We start from the raw sequence: 13,761 nt of genomic DNA, 5'->3' as shown, positions 1-13,761 counted from the left end.
CCCACAGCAAGAAGGCTCCGGGTTTGAATCCCGACTCAGGGCCTTTCTGTGTGGAGTTTCTCCCTGTCCCCCCATGGGTTTCTGACAGGTACTCCAGTTTCCCTCCCACAGTCCAAAGGCATGCATGTAGGCTAACTGGAGACCCTGAATTGCCCATTGGTATGAATGTATGACAGAATGGTGTACAGTCCCCCAGTCCAGGTTGTATTTGTGCCTTCTGCCCATTGCAAGCCTCCACCCCGCAAACCCCCCCCCCCCCCCATCCACCACGACCCTGGCCAGAAATACACGGCTTAGAAAATAGGTTGGTTGATTAAAAACTTACTAACTTACTTTATATGTGTATTTAATCATTAAAATTCTGGCCATTGCTGTTGAACACTTAACACCTCTTTTCATAGCAATGCAGTTAAACTTTAAAACTGAGCTTTAGAGAAAAAAAGCAATCAAAATAAAAGAATCGGTTAGCTTTTTAAACTCCTGTCGCAGAAACAATGTCGGTAGGAGGGCATGTGCATTTCCTCCTTCGCTGGCCAATGGCTGATGTGGGCTTGGGTCCTTGAGTCAACGAGGAGACTGCCCTCACCATGGAGACGGCATGGTAACCACGGCCACTTGACCTGACACCCTGACTCCAGAACCAAATGCCATGCCAGTTTCCTAATTCAATTTGTGCATCACTGGAATGCATTCTACAGGACCACACAATGCTCTAACCTTCTGATTAGAATTTTTTATTATAATTTATTATAATAAAAAAAAAAACTATTTTCATCTTTCAGCTTTGCAAGCTTCACTGCTACGGCCGGCAAACTATTCAAGTAGGGCAATGGTGGTCTTATTTTTTAGCGTTCACTAAAGACAGTCATGAGCTTTAGGCTATGGTAAAGAAAGGATTGCTTCTGACTTGTTGGATAGGTGGCATCATATTCTACTGCCAGCATTCGTCAATGGAGACCGCATGGCTAATATGCTTGATTTTATGCACCTGTTAGCGATGGGAGTGGCTGAAATAGCCAAAACCACTAATTAGAAGAGGTGTCCATATACTTTTGTAAATATTTGTACGTTAGTACAAATACTGCACATTATAAAATATTTCATAAAATTACATACTACACACTGCTCCTAATTTGGTATCCATGGTTAACTTACCAGACGTGAAAAATCCAGGTTCAGAAAGTAAAAGTCCTCCCCAGTATTTTCCTCCAACCACCTGGATTTGCTAATTCTTCAGTCAGGATGTAGAGCCAATTGGTTAAACCTGCTGGCTGGAGTTCACGGATTGGAAGAACCACATGGCAGGACTTTTACTTCCTGACCCCTGGACTTTTCCACCCCTGTGAAAATACATTAATCTTACAGTAACGTACAGTAAGTGAGTAAAAATGATAATCAGCTTCAGCCTTACCTGTCCGGGACTGGCACCTTCACAGAGGAACGTCTCGTACTCGATGGCGAAGACGGGCGCGTTGTCGTTGATGTCCGTCACTGTGATCAGGGCGATGCCCTTCCCAACTTGGGACGGGTCCTCTGTGACGGGAAAGGAGAGGGAGAGGATGACACCAAATGCAGCGAACCTGAATTTTTACCTGAAAGTCAACCTCAGCCAACTGGCCAGTCAATCCCAACATTTTCAGACAGCCACGCTTGACAATGGGACTTCAACAGAGCACAAACCAGAGATGTCATTGCAAGACGTGAGATGACACAACTCGGGATTAGCGTCGAATTGAACAGAAAACCGGCAGAAAGTAGTCGAGATGAAGCTGTCAGAAAAAGAGTCCAGTTCAACGAGTCAGAACCTAAAGCAGAGGTACAGATTCAGATTTAGACACTAGCGCTTCACCCTTCAAGTTTCCGTAAGAAAAGCATATTTATGTATTTAGGTCATACACTGTATTACCATATATATATATATATATATATATATATATATATACATTAAATGTACCAACATCAAAATGTGTTTCTGAGAAATACGCATATGTAAAAATAAGCATACTGGGAAATAAGATTTCAACTGCGTGTAACTGCAGAGTGAAACTTAAAGCATAAAACAACATGCATTCTCGTAGTTTATTCTAAAACCAGAAGTGGTCTGCAGCGTTAGCAGAAAGTTCCGCTGTCCAAAAGGCGGTCCGTTAATTAAAGTGGCATTAAGACAGAGAACGAGCGCCTCTGTTTGCCGTGAGCCTCCAGACGCACGCGCTGATCACGTCTGCTTTCAACAAAGCTCATTTCCTCGTCGGGCTGAATCTCCTCAGCACGAAGGGTCATAAACCGGGGCAGTATTTATTTATTTATTTATTTATTTCCAAAAACTCCTCGTTCCTCCTCGTGTTTTATTCATAAGAGAGGGCCTGGAGTTTCGGTGCGGCAGACCAAAACAAGCGCGATGCGAAACGAGTCAGTTTTTTTTAAACATTCTGTGCGTCTCCACGGCGGCGGCCGCGGCGGCGGAACGAGACGATGATAGCTGTTCCGGCGTGATTGACGCCGGCCAATCAGACGTGCTCTCCACAGCTTCCCCGTCAGCTTTGACTGCTGTCAACAGCACAGGCCATCTGGAGAAAGAGTGAAAGATCCATCTCTCTCTCCCCTTCTCTCTCTCGGTCTCACACTCTCTCTCTCTCATGTTCTCTCTCTCTGTCTCTCTCTCCCTCCCCTTCTCTCTCTCTGTCTCTCTCTCTCCCTCCCCCTCTCTCTCTCGCTCTGTCTCTCTCTCTCTCTCTCTCCCTCTGTGTCTCTCCCTCCCTCCCTCCCTCCCTCCCTCTCTCTCTCTCCCTCCCTCTCTCTCTCTCTCTCAGTTTCTCTCTCTCTCTTTCCTGCCTTACAGACACGGGTTTGTAAGCGCTGGCTTACGGTAATTACATGAGCACTGTGCACGGCGGATCCTTACCGCCATCTCGGATGCGCCAAAATACCCTCAGAACATTATGCTGGTGCCAAGAGAGGTTGTTTTATGATTTGAAGTTTTGATATCTACAGGTGAGGTGAAACCCCTTATTGTCAAAGAAGGTTTCTCTGAGCAGGAAGAAGTGGAGTCTCTACCTCTTATTGTGGTTGAAATTCTTATGGAAAACATATATAGTCAAATATAAAACACACGTGTGTATTTTACATTGAAATATTCAGCCAAAATTTTAGATACTTTCTGATTCCAGAAAGAATAAATGATCAGAGACAGATGGTAGAACTGGATTTTTGTTCATCCCAAACACTCTCCTTCGCTGGTAGCCGATTTTGAAGTGCCCTTTTATTTGTCCTAAAAGCCCGCATTTTTATACATTTTTTTAACAGCTATAGTACTCTTCTAAGCCTGCAGAGCAAACATTAGCTAATTGACCGGAGGGGACGAATCTGGACGCATTTCCTCTTTCGCACGTCCTGTGTATTTACTGTCCACGTTGTTGTTTTTATTTTTTTCTTCAGCTGCCATCTGTTTGGAGAACCGCAACCGCAGCCGTCCCTCGACGACACAGGTACGTCCGCACCTGCGTAGGTACGTCCCACCCTGGGCAGCGCAGGTACGTCCGCACCTGTGCAGGTACGTCCCACCCTGGGCAACACACGTATGACCACACCTGCGCAGGTACATCCCACCCTCGGCAGCGCAGGTACGTCCGCACCTGCGCAGGTACATCCCACCCTCGGCAGCGCAGGTACGTCCGCACCTGTGCAGGTATGTCCCACCCTGGGCAGCACAGGTATGACCACACCTGCGCAGGTACGTCCCACCCTGGACAGCACAGGTATGACCACACCTGCGCAGGTACGTCCCACCCTGGGCAGCACAGGTATGACCACACCTGCGCAGGTACGTCCCACCCTCGGCAGTGCAGGTATGACCACACCTGCGCAGGTACGTCCCACCCTGGGCAGCACAGGTATGACCACACCTGCGCAGGTACGTCCCACCCTGGGCAGCACAGGTATGACCCACCTGCGCAGGTACGCCCACCCTCGGCGGCGGTAGTCCGCACCTGTGCAGGTATTGCCCACCCTGGGCGGCGCGGGTACGACCACACCTGTGCAGGTATGACCACACCTGCGCAGGTAAGACCACACCTGCGGAGGTACGGCCGCACGTGCGCTACGCTAACACAGGCCGCGGCTCTAAGGAGGCTCGGCAGGACACGCGCCACTAACCCACGTCTCTCCCGTCTGCCACCGCGCGCGCTCACGCCTCACAGCTTAACCGTAAATAAGATCAAACACAGAGAAGAAGAAAAAATAAAGAAAAGAAAAGAAAAACACACACCCTCAATTACAGGCGGCCAAAACAAAACAATATGTGAGTAAGTAAATAAATAAAATATGTCTGCGGGTTTTGCCTGTTTGCTGTTGCTGTAAATAGACTGGGCACATCTGCCAGATATTTTGCACACCTGCTGTTGATTTAGCAGGGTGAAGGGGTGAGAAGAGGAGGAGGAGGAGGAGGAAGCATGCAGCAGTTAATTAGACTTTTCCGTTTCTCTCTCTCTCCCTTTCTATCTCTTTCCATCTCTCAGCCTTCAACAAATTGTCAGAGATGGAGGCTGAGCACAGCCCTCCCTCTTCCTCTCTCTCTCTCTCTCTCTGTGTGACAGTGACACAATCACTTAATGACCCCCACAGAGCAATGGGCATTATTTACACCAGCCAATAGCATGACATACGGGTGGCCACGCGTCTCCTTGTTTCCGACTAGCTTCTCCTTTTGAACCTGCAGTACGACCCGATGGCACAAGCCTGTCGTTGCCATAGCGCCGTGCGACTCACAGGCAAGCACAGCTCAGACAGGAAGTGAATGAGGGAAAGGTTTTAGCACAAAGAAGTCTAACCGCCACAAATGTTGGAGTGACCCAGCAATAATTCTGATTTCTGAAAGACTGTCTGCTGAACTCAATGTCCGACTGAATATATACAACTGAGAACTCGCTGCAGAGGTTCTTTCTTTCCCTTACCGAAAAAAAAACAAAAAACTAGTACAAAGTATACTTAAGTACATCAAGGCCAATTTAAGTATACTTAAGGTATTTCCTGGAACTATACTTTAAGGACACAGTTTATGAATTACTTCTAAACTTTGTATCTGTAAGTATTTTGAACTGAAAAGTGAAAGTGAACTTTACATGCACTGCATGGGACGTAGTTACAAAGAAGTGTACCTAATGCAGTGTACTTTTTTAAAGGGCTAATGGCATTTAGGACACCAATTGACCTTGGAAATTGACCAATTTTTTGTTGCTCCTCAACAGTGAGAGAACTATTTGGCCCAAAGAATTACGCGTATTCCTATTTTAAGAAGAGGACATTACATCGTTGTGGATGGTCTGTAACCACCGCAGTAAGAGATTTGTCGTAGTGACTCTGAAATCGAGTTTGAAAGGGAAAAGCTCTCAGACAAAACTCTGGATCAAGGAAAAGTGAGGGACGTAAGATCTACAAAGAGCTGGCCGAAAACTTTTTAAGTAATTATCTTCACTTTACCGCTCGTGAAAATCAAACGATCGCCTCTTAGGTTCACTTTCCCGTCTCTGCTGCCCCGTGCAGATGCGTTCTTGATGTATCCGAAGCTCGCCGCGGTGTCCTTGCGAGCTCTCTGCTCTCTCTCTCTCAGAGATAAATAGGAGAAGACGTTTCAATCTTCTTTGCCAGGGCGCGTCTCACAGCGCCAGGACACCCGTGACAGTGATCTATAGAGCCGGAGAACGGGCTAGCGCCTAGTGCGTGCACGCAGACCGTGCAGTGATCTATGGAGCCGAGAGGCTAGCGCCGACGCGCGTGCTAAGGGCATGCTAGCACCAGGACACCCGTGACAGTGATCTATAGCGGAGAACGGGCTAGCCAGCGCGGCTAGCGCCCGAGTGGCGCTAGCACCGGACACGTGACGTGATCATAGAGCCGGAGACGGGCTAGCGCCACGCGTGTAGCGGCGATTGCGCGTGCTAGCGCCAGGACACCCGTGACAGTGATCTATAGAGCCGGAGAACGGGCTAGCGCCCGAGCGCGCGTGCTAGCGTCCGAGTGCGCGTGCTAGCACCAGGACACCCGTGACAGTGATCTATAGAGCCGAACGGCTAGCGCCGAGACGCGTGAGCTCATGGCGTGCTAGCGCAGACACCGGACAGTGTCTATGGCGGAACGGGTAGCGCACGAGCGCGCATGCTTGCGCGAGCGTGATGGCGGGGGGAAATACGTGAAAAAGAAAAACAACGATTACGGCGACGCTGCCCGTCTTAGCCCCCCCCCCGGTGCATTTTGGCAAGCACCGTGGTGACGGTGCCAGCAGCCCCCCCACATCTACAGAGGGGTCGGGATGGGTCAAACTTGGCCTACGGTCATAGGACGGAATTAGGGAGGGGCTCCATCAGACTTCCCCGCAGCAAAGAGACACACTCTGGGCCCCCTGCCAAAGAACACCTGTTCGCGGGTGGGGATCCCCTGGATGAACTACATTAAATGTCAATCCTACTAAATGAACTAGATCAATCAATCAATCAATCGGTCGAAAATTCTACCGCCAGTTATGTTCATGGTCAATGCTGGAGACTGAAAATCAAACTTCTTAGTGGCTTTATCATGTTTCTGAAGAGTTGCAGATATTCAAAAACATGCAGACCTAACATAACACTTTGTAGAGAATTTTTCCACGAGAATATCCAACTATGAGGCTTTTTTCTTTTGATCTGATGGTACTGGATGCACCATACATACATCTTAAAAACCCCACTCAGACCCAAGAGCAGAGGCCTCATTTTGTCATTCCTTTGATTAATACAATCTATTTTAATGAATAAAGCCATTTCCTGAAATTTTATACATGCGACTCTCTCCTCCTCGATGGCGCCCTCAAAGTTTGACAAGGAGAACGTCTGAGGTCACGGGACAGAGTTCAGCATTAGCCAGTGTGTGCCTGTCTGTAAGGTCATGTGATTCAGACTGCCCCCCCCCCCCCCTCCCCTGGAGCCAGGAGATTCAGAGCAGCCATATGAAGATGATGCTGTTGACAGTTGCATCCAAGACAAGTTGGAGGAGAGGCGGGCGGGGGTGGGGGGTTGGGTGGGGGTTATGTGGATCTGCCCCAGGCAGTGACAGCTGGAGCATGTAGGTGGGGAGCATGTTGCAGTGTGTGTGTGTGTGTGTGTGTGTCTATGCGAGTGGGTTCTCCTTTTCTGGATCCAGCAGCTTTCTTCCTCATAAGAACCTTTTTGATTGATTCCAGGAATACGTTGAGCTCTCAGATCTGCGGCCTGCCAGATCTGAAATACCCAAAATGCAGTGACTGCTGGCTCTTCTGTATCAAACCGTGTGTGATTTTGGGTGGGGTGGGTTAATCTGTTACTCACGGCTCTCCAAGGCGAGGATGGTGATGTTGTGCACTGCGTTGGCCTCTCGGTCCAGCTGCTTGGCGGTGCTGATGACCCCCGTCATGGCGTCGATGTTGAAGAAGCGCTCCAGATCTGTGTTGCGGTCTATGGAGTATCTGGACAACACAAGGGGTGGCTGCGTTTAAGTGTGGGGAAGATTGACTGCTTTCCTTTTTACAACTGACAACAATGGGGTTTTGGGGGGGACGGTACCAATAACTGTCTGATCCACATATTGTTCTTCAGCAAATCACAAAAATATCTTTTTTTTTTGCCATGGCAAGCTATTATTCTGCTACAAAAAACTGTTCTAAAATCAGTATGAAAATTTCATTGTAAGCTATATACAAACACAAATATGCCTTTACAAGCACATGACATTGGGATGCAGGGAAAAAAAATATGTTAGTCTTGCAGTAAAAATTCTTGTTTCACCTAGTTCAATCCCATTAATTACTACACAGCTGTTACGTGTGGTATTGTTCATTTCACATGCTCTCTAAACATCACGGAACATTCTATGTCATGTCCTCCCCCTTGTACTTAGTTTGATAAAACAATTTTATAACACACAATTAAGACAATTAACGGGGTGGATTTCAGGGCATTTTAGGAATTTCCAGTATATATGTGGTAATAACAATCTTATACAAATGAAACGCCTTCGATAGAACCTAACACAGGCCTGTCATAATTGACCTTACAGGTTTCAGTTCTACCATAACAGGCTCTGTATTGAGATCATACTGACAGGAACATCACTGCATAAAACGTTTAGATGAAAGAAAAAAATAATAAATGAAAAGCGTAATATTAAATGGCATCAAATGGCAGCTTTTGTCTTAACATTTTTGAAACCTGCTACAGACTTCTTCTGTAGTTTTTTTTCTTTTTTTCATGGTTAATTAGGTAGATATGATGACATGTCACTGACTTGTCTTCACTGGCTTCACAGGTAACAGCACTGGTCCAATTAGCCCTGAAGCTTCCTGCTGTCAGTGTCACTTTAAGCAGTTCAACTGACAAACCCGCGCGTAGTCCTCTCACAGGAAATGACTCGCAACAAAAATCACAAAAGCACTGCATTCCTAAAATGTCCCAGAAATGCAATTACCGAAAAACTAAAACATTTTTTACGATCCCCCAATTTCAGAGTTGTTTCGAGGTGTCTGAATCATAAATGGATGTATGGTGACCCACCAAAATGCCATCTCTGTTTGAATGCCCTGCAGTTTGCTAATCCTCACTATGGAACGACCTCTTCTTGTTAAACAAAGATGACATTTACGCCTAGCAAATGCTAGCCTGACAAAGACACACACACTCAGGCACATGTGAAAATATGTACGGACACACACACTCACACACTCACACACACACACACAGTATTTGTGTCACACCTGGGCCAGCCGCCGCTTTCCGTTCCTGTAAATTGTCCGACAAAAGTAAAATTTGATAGGAAGACAGTGGGATTTAATGGCGACACACATTAAAACCCAAATCCTGTCACACTTTCATGGAAACAAAAAGGCATTATGTTGTTTTTCAATGATAAATGTAAACTCTCCTAGCTATGACCAAACACAGTACATGCTGCCCACCTGTGTTCAATGTGATGCATTCTCCTATGGAGGTGAAAGTGAGGCAAAATGCCATTTTGTTTTGCATCAATCGCGAAGATGTGGGGACCTTAGCGAATCTCGTTTTGGCTCTGCCTCAACTTGCTTTTGAAACAGCGGGGATGAACCAACCCGAAATTATTTATTTATTTTTTTTGTTTCCTCTTAAGGCCAAATCTGCTCACCGCCGTCCCCTTACCTGATGGCGTTGTTGGAGGAGTCGGGGTCGTGGGCGGAGACGGTGCCGATGACGGTGCCCACCTTGGCGGCCTCGGACACCGCCATCCTGCTGAGGGGCGAGGAGAAGACGGGGGGCTCGTCGACGTCCTCCACCGTCACCCGCACCGTGGCCATGTCCGAGAACGGGCCCAGGCTGAGGAAGCGCGGGTCGATGTTGCGGTTCGTCGCCTCGATCCGGAGCGTGTAGCTCGCCTTGGTCTCGAAACCAGCCTCCAGGCGCGACGACAGGCAAGACGGAGCGGAAACGGACACAGGACGGAGCAGGACCGAAGGGAAGCAGGACACAGGAAGCGGGAAGCAGGACGCAGGAAGCAGGGCACAGGAAGCGGGAAGCAGGAAGCAGGAAGCAGGAAGCAGGAAGCGGGAAGCGAAAAGAGAGGGACGGGAGTTAAAGCGAGGATGAACAACGTAAGACCATCTGTGACCTTGTGATGTTCCTTCCCACGTCTGGAATTCAAGAGTGAACGTACCTGTCCTCCTCAAATTCGGTATTGACTTTACACTGCTACACTAAAGAGAGACATTGATTCGGACTGAGGGGAAAAAAAAGACTCCTACTTGAAATGGAAGAAGCATTCAATTTCAAGTAGGTTCGGACACATTCTGCAATGTGTATGAATGTCTTCATTGTACACTAAAATGCCCTTTTTAAAAAAAAAAAAGAAGAATACAACCTGACAGTTACATCTAGCAACTAATACAGGAGTAATTGCTTTGGAATTTGGGTATTTCAATTTTGCAGGTACCTAGCAGCGCAACGAGAGCACAGAGACGTGCACCCCCCCCCCCCCCACCCCCACCCCCCTCCCCCCACCAACAATTAATTATGGCGGCCGCGTTCATCGTCTTCCCGCCGCGAAAACAAAAGACGGGCCAGGAGGAGTCAATGGCTTTGGCTGCCATTCAAAGATGGAGGCCGTAGATGCCGCGGGACGCGATTCCATTAATTAACCTTGTTTGTTTCCGCGGGGATGATTAATGCGCGAGCCGCGCCATCCGAGGAGACGGACCTCATCACTCTAAACACCTCCGGATATAAACGCAGGGGAAATACGGTTTCACCCGGACGCGCTCCACGCATACACAAAAACCTCCGCTTTTCTATTTTCACTTTTTTTTGCATTATGTGTTGCACATGCACGTGCAGTAGATTGGCATCGTGCTATAATACAGTAAGGCATATATGAATAATGCACAAAGTCCACTCCAGGTGGAACCTTGTTGCTGAGATGAAACATTTATCGAAATTTAAGGAAATATTATCATATTCTCAACTGCTGTTTTTGTCTTCTTCTAATGAATTACCTTCAGTATAAGTGGTACTCAAAGTAGCCATCATAGATTATGCAGGCCATGGTATGTGTAAATATACTGGCACTGAGACAGCTTACAGCCAAGCAGTGGTAAGGGTTAAAAGAAAAAACATACGATACGGTAAAACTTTTGGAACTACAACTAAAAACTTTGCAGGCCTACGGGAAGCCCACTTTCCTAGCCATTGAACTACACTGCCACCTACGGCCTGGATACTCAAATTGGGTACAAAGCATCTCCATTGTGTGTCATCAGTAGTGTTTCAACTGTATGTGCACACTATAGACTATAGACTATGATGTAAAAGAAGCTGTTGGCAAGTATAATGCATGCAAGTTCGAATGACCGGTCTACACAGTCATGATGTGTTCTCAACTTCAGATGATTTCGACAACACCTACCTGGTCGCAATGTACGACGCTGCCTGCACTACACAATTCATTTAAACTATGAGCATAACGAAGTGAACGTGATATCTTAAGAAGTTTTCCCCTCCTGAGGTTTAAACCAGCGGCCCACGGGTGATGTCTTTAACCTTGCTGAGCCCGGTGACATCATGGGGGGGGGGGGGGGAGGGGGGGTACCCCGTACCTTTTGCAGAGTTATGACTCCCTCCTGCGTGTCTTTGTCCGGAGTGACTCGGAACGCCCCCAGGCCGTCCCCGTCGACGATCCGGAACTCCATCTCGGCGTTGGGCCCCACGTCGGGGTCCGCCGCCTTTATCTTCGCCACCACGGAGGCCGGGGGCAGGGATTCCGGAACGGTGAACTGATAGGATTCTGCGGAGGCATGAACGCGGTTATTGACGATGAGGTTTTTTTTTCTCGACTCTATCACCAACCGCACGCCAAACCCTCGCCGGGACTTTTCCGCTGACCTTGCGGATTAAGCTGAGGACCCGGCCCCCATCGCTCAAAGCTGTGGTTGCGAACGTCCCAAAATGTCACCGGGAGGAGCAGTGAGGCACTGGGAGTGCTTTTTAACTCACCAATACAAACGCCTATCTGTCACCTGCCAACTGCAGGCACACTACAATCTGTGCTAGTTCTGTACACTGTAATAAGTACAAAACTCTGTGTCATTCCAACATAAAGCCATACAATTAAGTATGGCACACGCAGCTGTACTGTATTTTTATACCACAGTTCACATACACACACACAAGTAGTCTCACATTTAGAACTTTTTAAAAAATAAAACCTTTGTTGATTGCAGTGTTTGCATAAACACTTAATTCCAATACTAATGTAATCATGTTTTATACTGAAATGAGGAAACTAAATTATGATGTGATTCTTAAATAATGGAAAAAAAAAGGGAGGGTGGGGTTTTCATTTGAGCAAATAACAGCACTGCCACTGACAGTACAGTAAATGCTCAGTAACAGCCTGTCAGTGCAAGACTGCCAGCTCACACACAAGGGCATTCTTCAGCAAAACAGCAGACACGTGTATTGAATGCGCATTATTATAAAACACAAAGTTAAGTTACCGCACAACAACTTTAGTGAAGTTAAGCCACTTGACATCTGCAGTCTAAATTTAAATTGAAAGAATGTGCGCTTGCCTTCTCTATGCACACTGCCTTCTCTATGCCACTAATGCCGACTGTCCCACAACCGTCCTCGCCAAAACGTATCAGTGTTCACTCATAAGATATGGCACAGGAAGTAGCAAAGACAAACTCTGCAATTGCAACTGAAGCATGCTTCAAATAAAGAAGACTTGCTTACACGCGTCTCATTGCCGGTTTGTGTACACTCACACCAGGGTTTAACGCAGCCCTCGATGCCAGTCAACGTTTCTGGCTATTAAAACAGTCGAAGCCGTCCGACTGCCTCCAAGGCCAAGTCAGCGGTTTCCCTGTAGCGGTGGTTACACCACCTTAAAACCCAGGCTCACCATGGCGACAGCAGCAGCAGCAGCAGAAATGTTCTGCAGTGTATTGGGCAGTACATGCTTAGCCCTTTAAGGTCTGAGATCACAAAATACATGATTAGAATGTTCTTACCTGAACATTCTAAACGATGATGTAACACTCACTACTGGTCACTGAAAGCAATGGAGTTCTAGAACACTGGTTTTATTATTTTGAAAGAATCCAAAAAAACTGTGCTTTTAAATCACTGGTTCTTAAATGTTTTCATATTAAGACCCAAATTAAAAATGCTCTTTAATTCCAGGAGCCAAATTATAAATATAGTACCTTTCAGGGACCCATTCCAATACAGATATTAGCAAAGTCTACCGGACTACAGATTAATTCCATGACCCACCTGATATACTCCTACGACCCATTTTGGGTCCCGAGCCACAGTTTAAGAAACACTGCTTTAAAGGCTTAAACGATGAGCAGGAGACAGGAATAGCTGTATTTTCTGCAACTACTTCCAAAAACAAAAAAACGCATTCTATGGCAACAACTGAAAATAAAACCTAATAACAGAAACTGGGAGCAGGACTCATGTCCAAAAAGTTTACTGGGCGGAGTTGCTGAGGAAAGAGTGGGACGCGTGTGTGTGTGTGTGTGTGTGTGTGTGTGTGTGTGTGTGTGTGTGAACGAGCCCGGGCAGGGGGGGGCGAGCGACTCACTGCGAGAGAAGCGCGGCGGGTTGTCGTTCACGTCCGTCAGCGTGACGGTGACGGACGTGGTGCCGGAGAGCCCGCCCATCTGCCCCACCATGTCCTTGGCCATGATGACCAGGAGGTACTCGTCCCGCGCCTCCCGGTCCATGTTGGGCAGAGCGGTCCTGATGACACCTGCAGCACGGGGGCGGGGCAGGGCGGGGCGGGGCGGGGGGTGAGGGGGTAAGAGGAGAGAAAACGATTTAACCCTTCAAGGTGTAATTAAGGTGTAAGCTTACACACATGTCATTAGAATGCTCTTAACTGAACATTCTAATGCTGATGTAACAACCACTACTGGTAATAGACAGCCATGGAGTTCTATAATACTCCCTTGGAATCTTGAGGGAAAAAAAATGCATTCCAAAAAAACCGACACTTCAAATGGTTAAAGTTAATGCATTATAAGGCTTGCTGGAGAACTCCTGCACAGAAGTGGAAGGATGAGAACTTGTGTCCCCGTAAATAATTTTGATTTAAAAGTGTACTTTAAATGCTACAGTGTGGCAATGAGTTCACAAAAGTCTTTCAAAATTTGGATGACACACCACATCTTTCGCCCTTGGCTGTCATACTGACTGAGAAACATCACTCCCAGCTTGGAGTTCA

General features: G+C 47.2%; 1 protein-coding gene across 1 annotated transcript in view; it reads right to left on the bottom strand.

Moving 5' to 3' along the window:
* Nucleotides 1-13,761, bottom strand: part of cdh7a (cadherin 7a) — a 94,200-nt gene that overhangs the window by 22,017 nt on the left and 58,422 nt on the right. The window contains exons 5-10 of the mRNA XM_064346171.1: nt 13,120-13,287; nt 11,120-11,307; nt 9,815-9,817; nt 9,174-9,424; nt 7,335-7,471; nt 1,412-1,533 (exon numbers count right to left, since the gene is read on the bottom strand). Coding sequence (XP_064202241.1) covers nt 1,412-1,533; nt 7,335-7,471; nt 9,174-9,424; nt 9,815-9,817; nt 11,120-11,307; nt 13,120-13,287 — 869 coding nt within the window. The remainder of the gene's footprint in view (nt 1-1,411; nt 1,534-7,334; nt 7,472-9,173; nt 9,425-9,814; nt 9,818-11,119; nt 11,308-13,119; nt 13,288-13,761) is intronic.

Source organism: Anguilla rostrata, chromosome 8, assembly GCF_018555375.3.
Source record: "Anguilla rostrata isolate EN2019 chromosome 8, ASM1855537v3, whole genome shotgun sequence".
NCBI lineage: Eukaryota > Metazoa > Chordata > Actinopteri > Anguilliformes > Anguillidae > Anguilla > Anguilla rostrata.
This window is presented reverse-complemented; position numbering and strand designations above follow the sequence as displayed.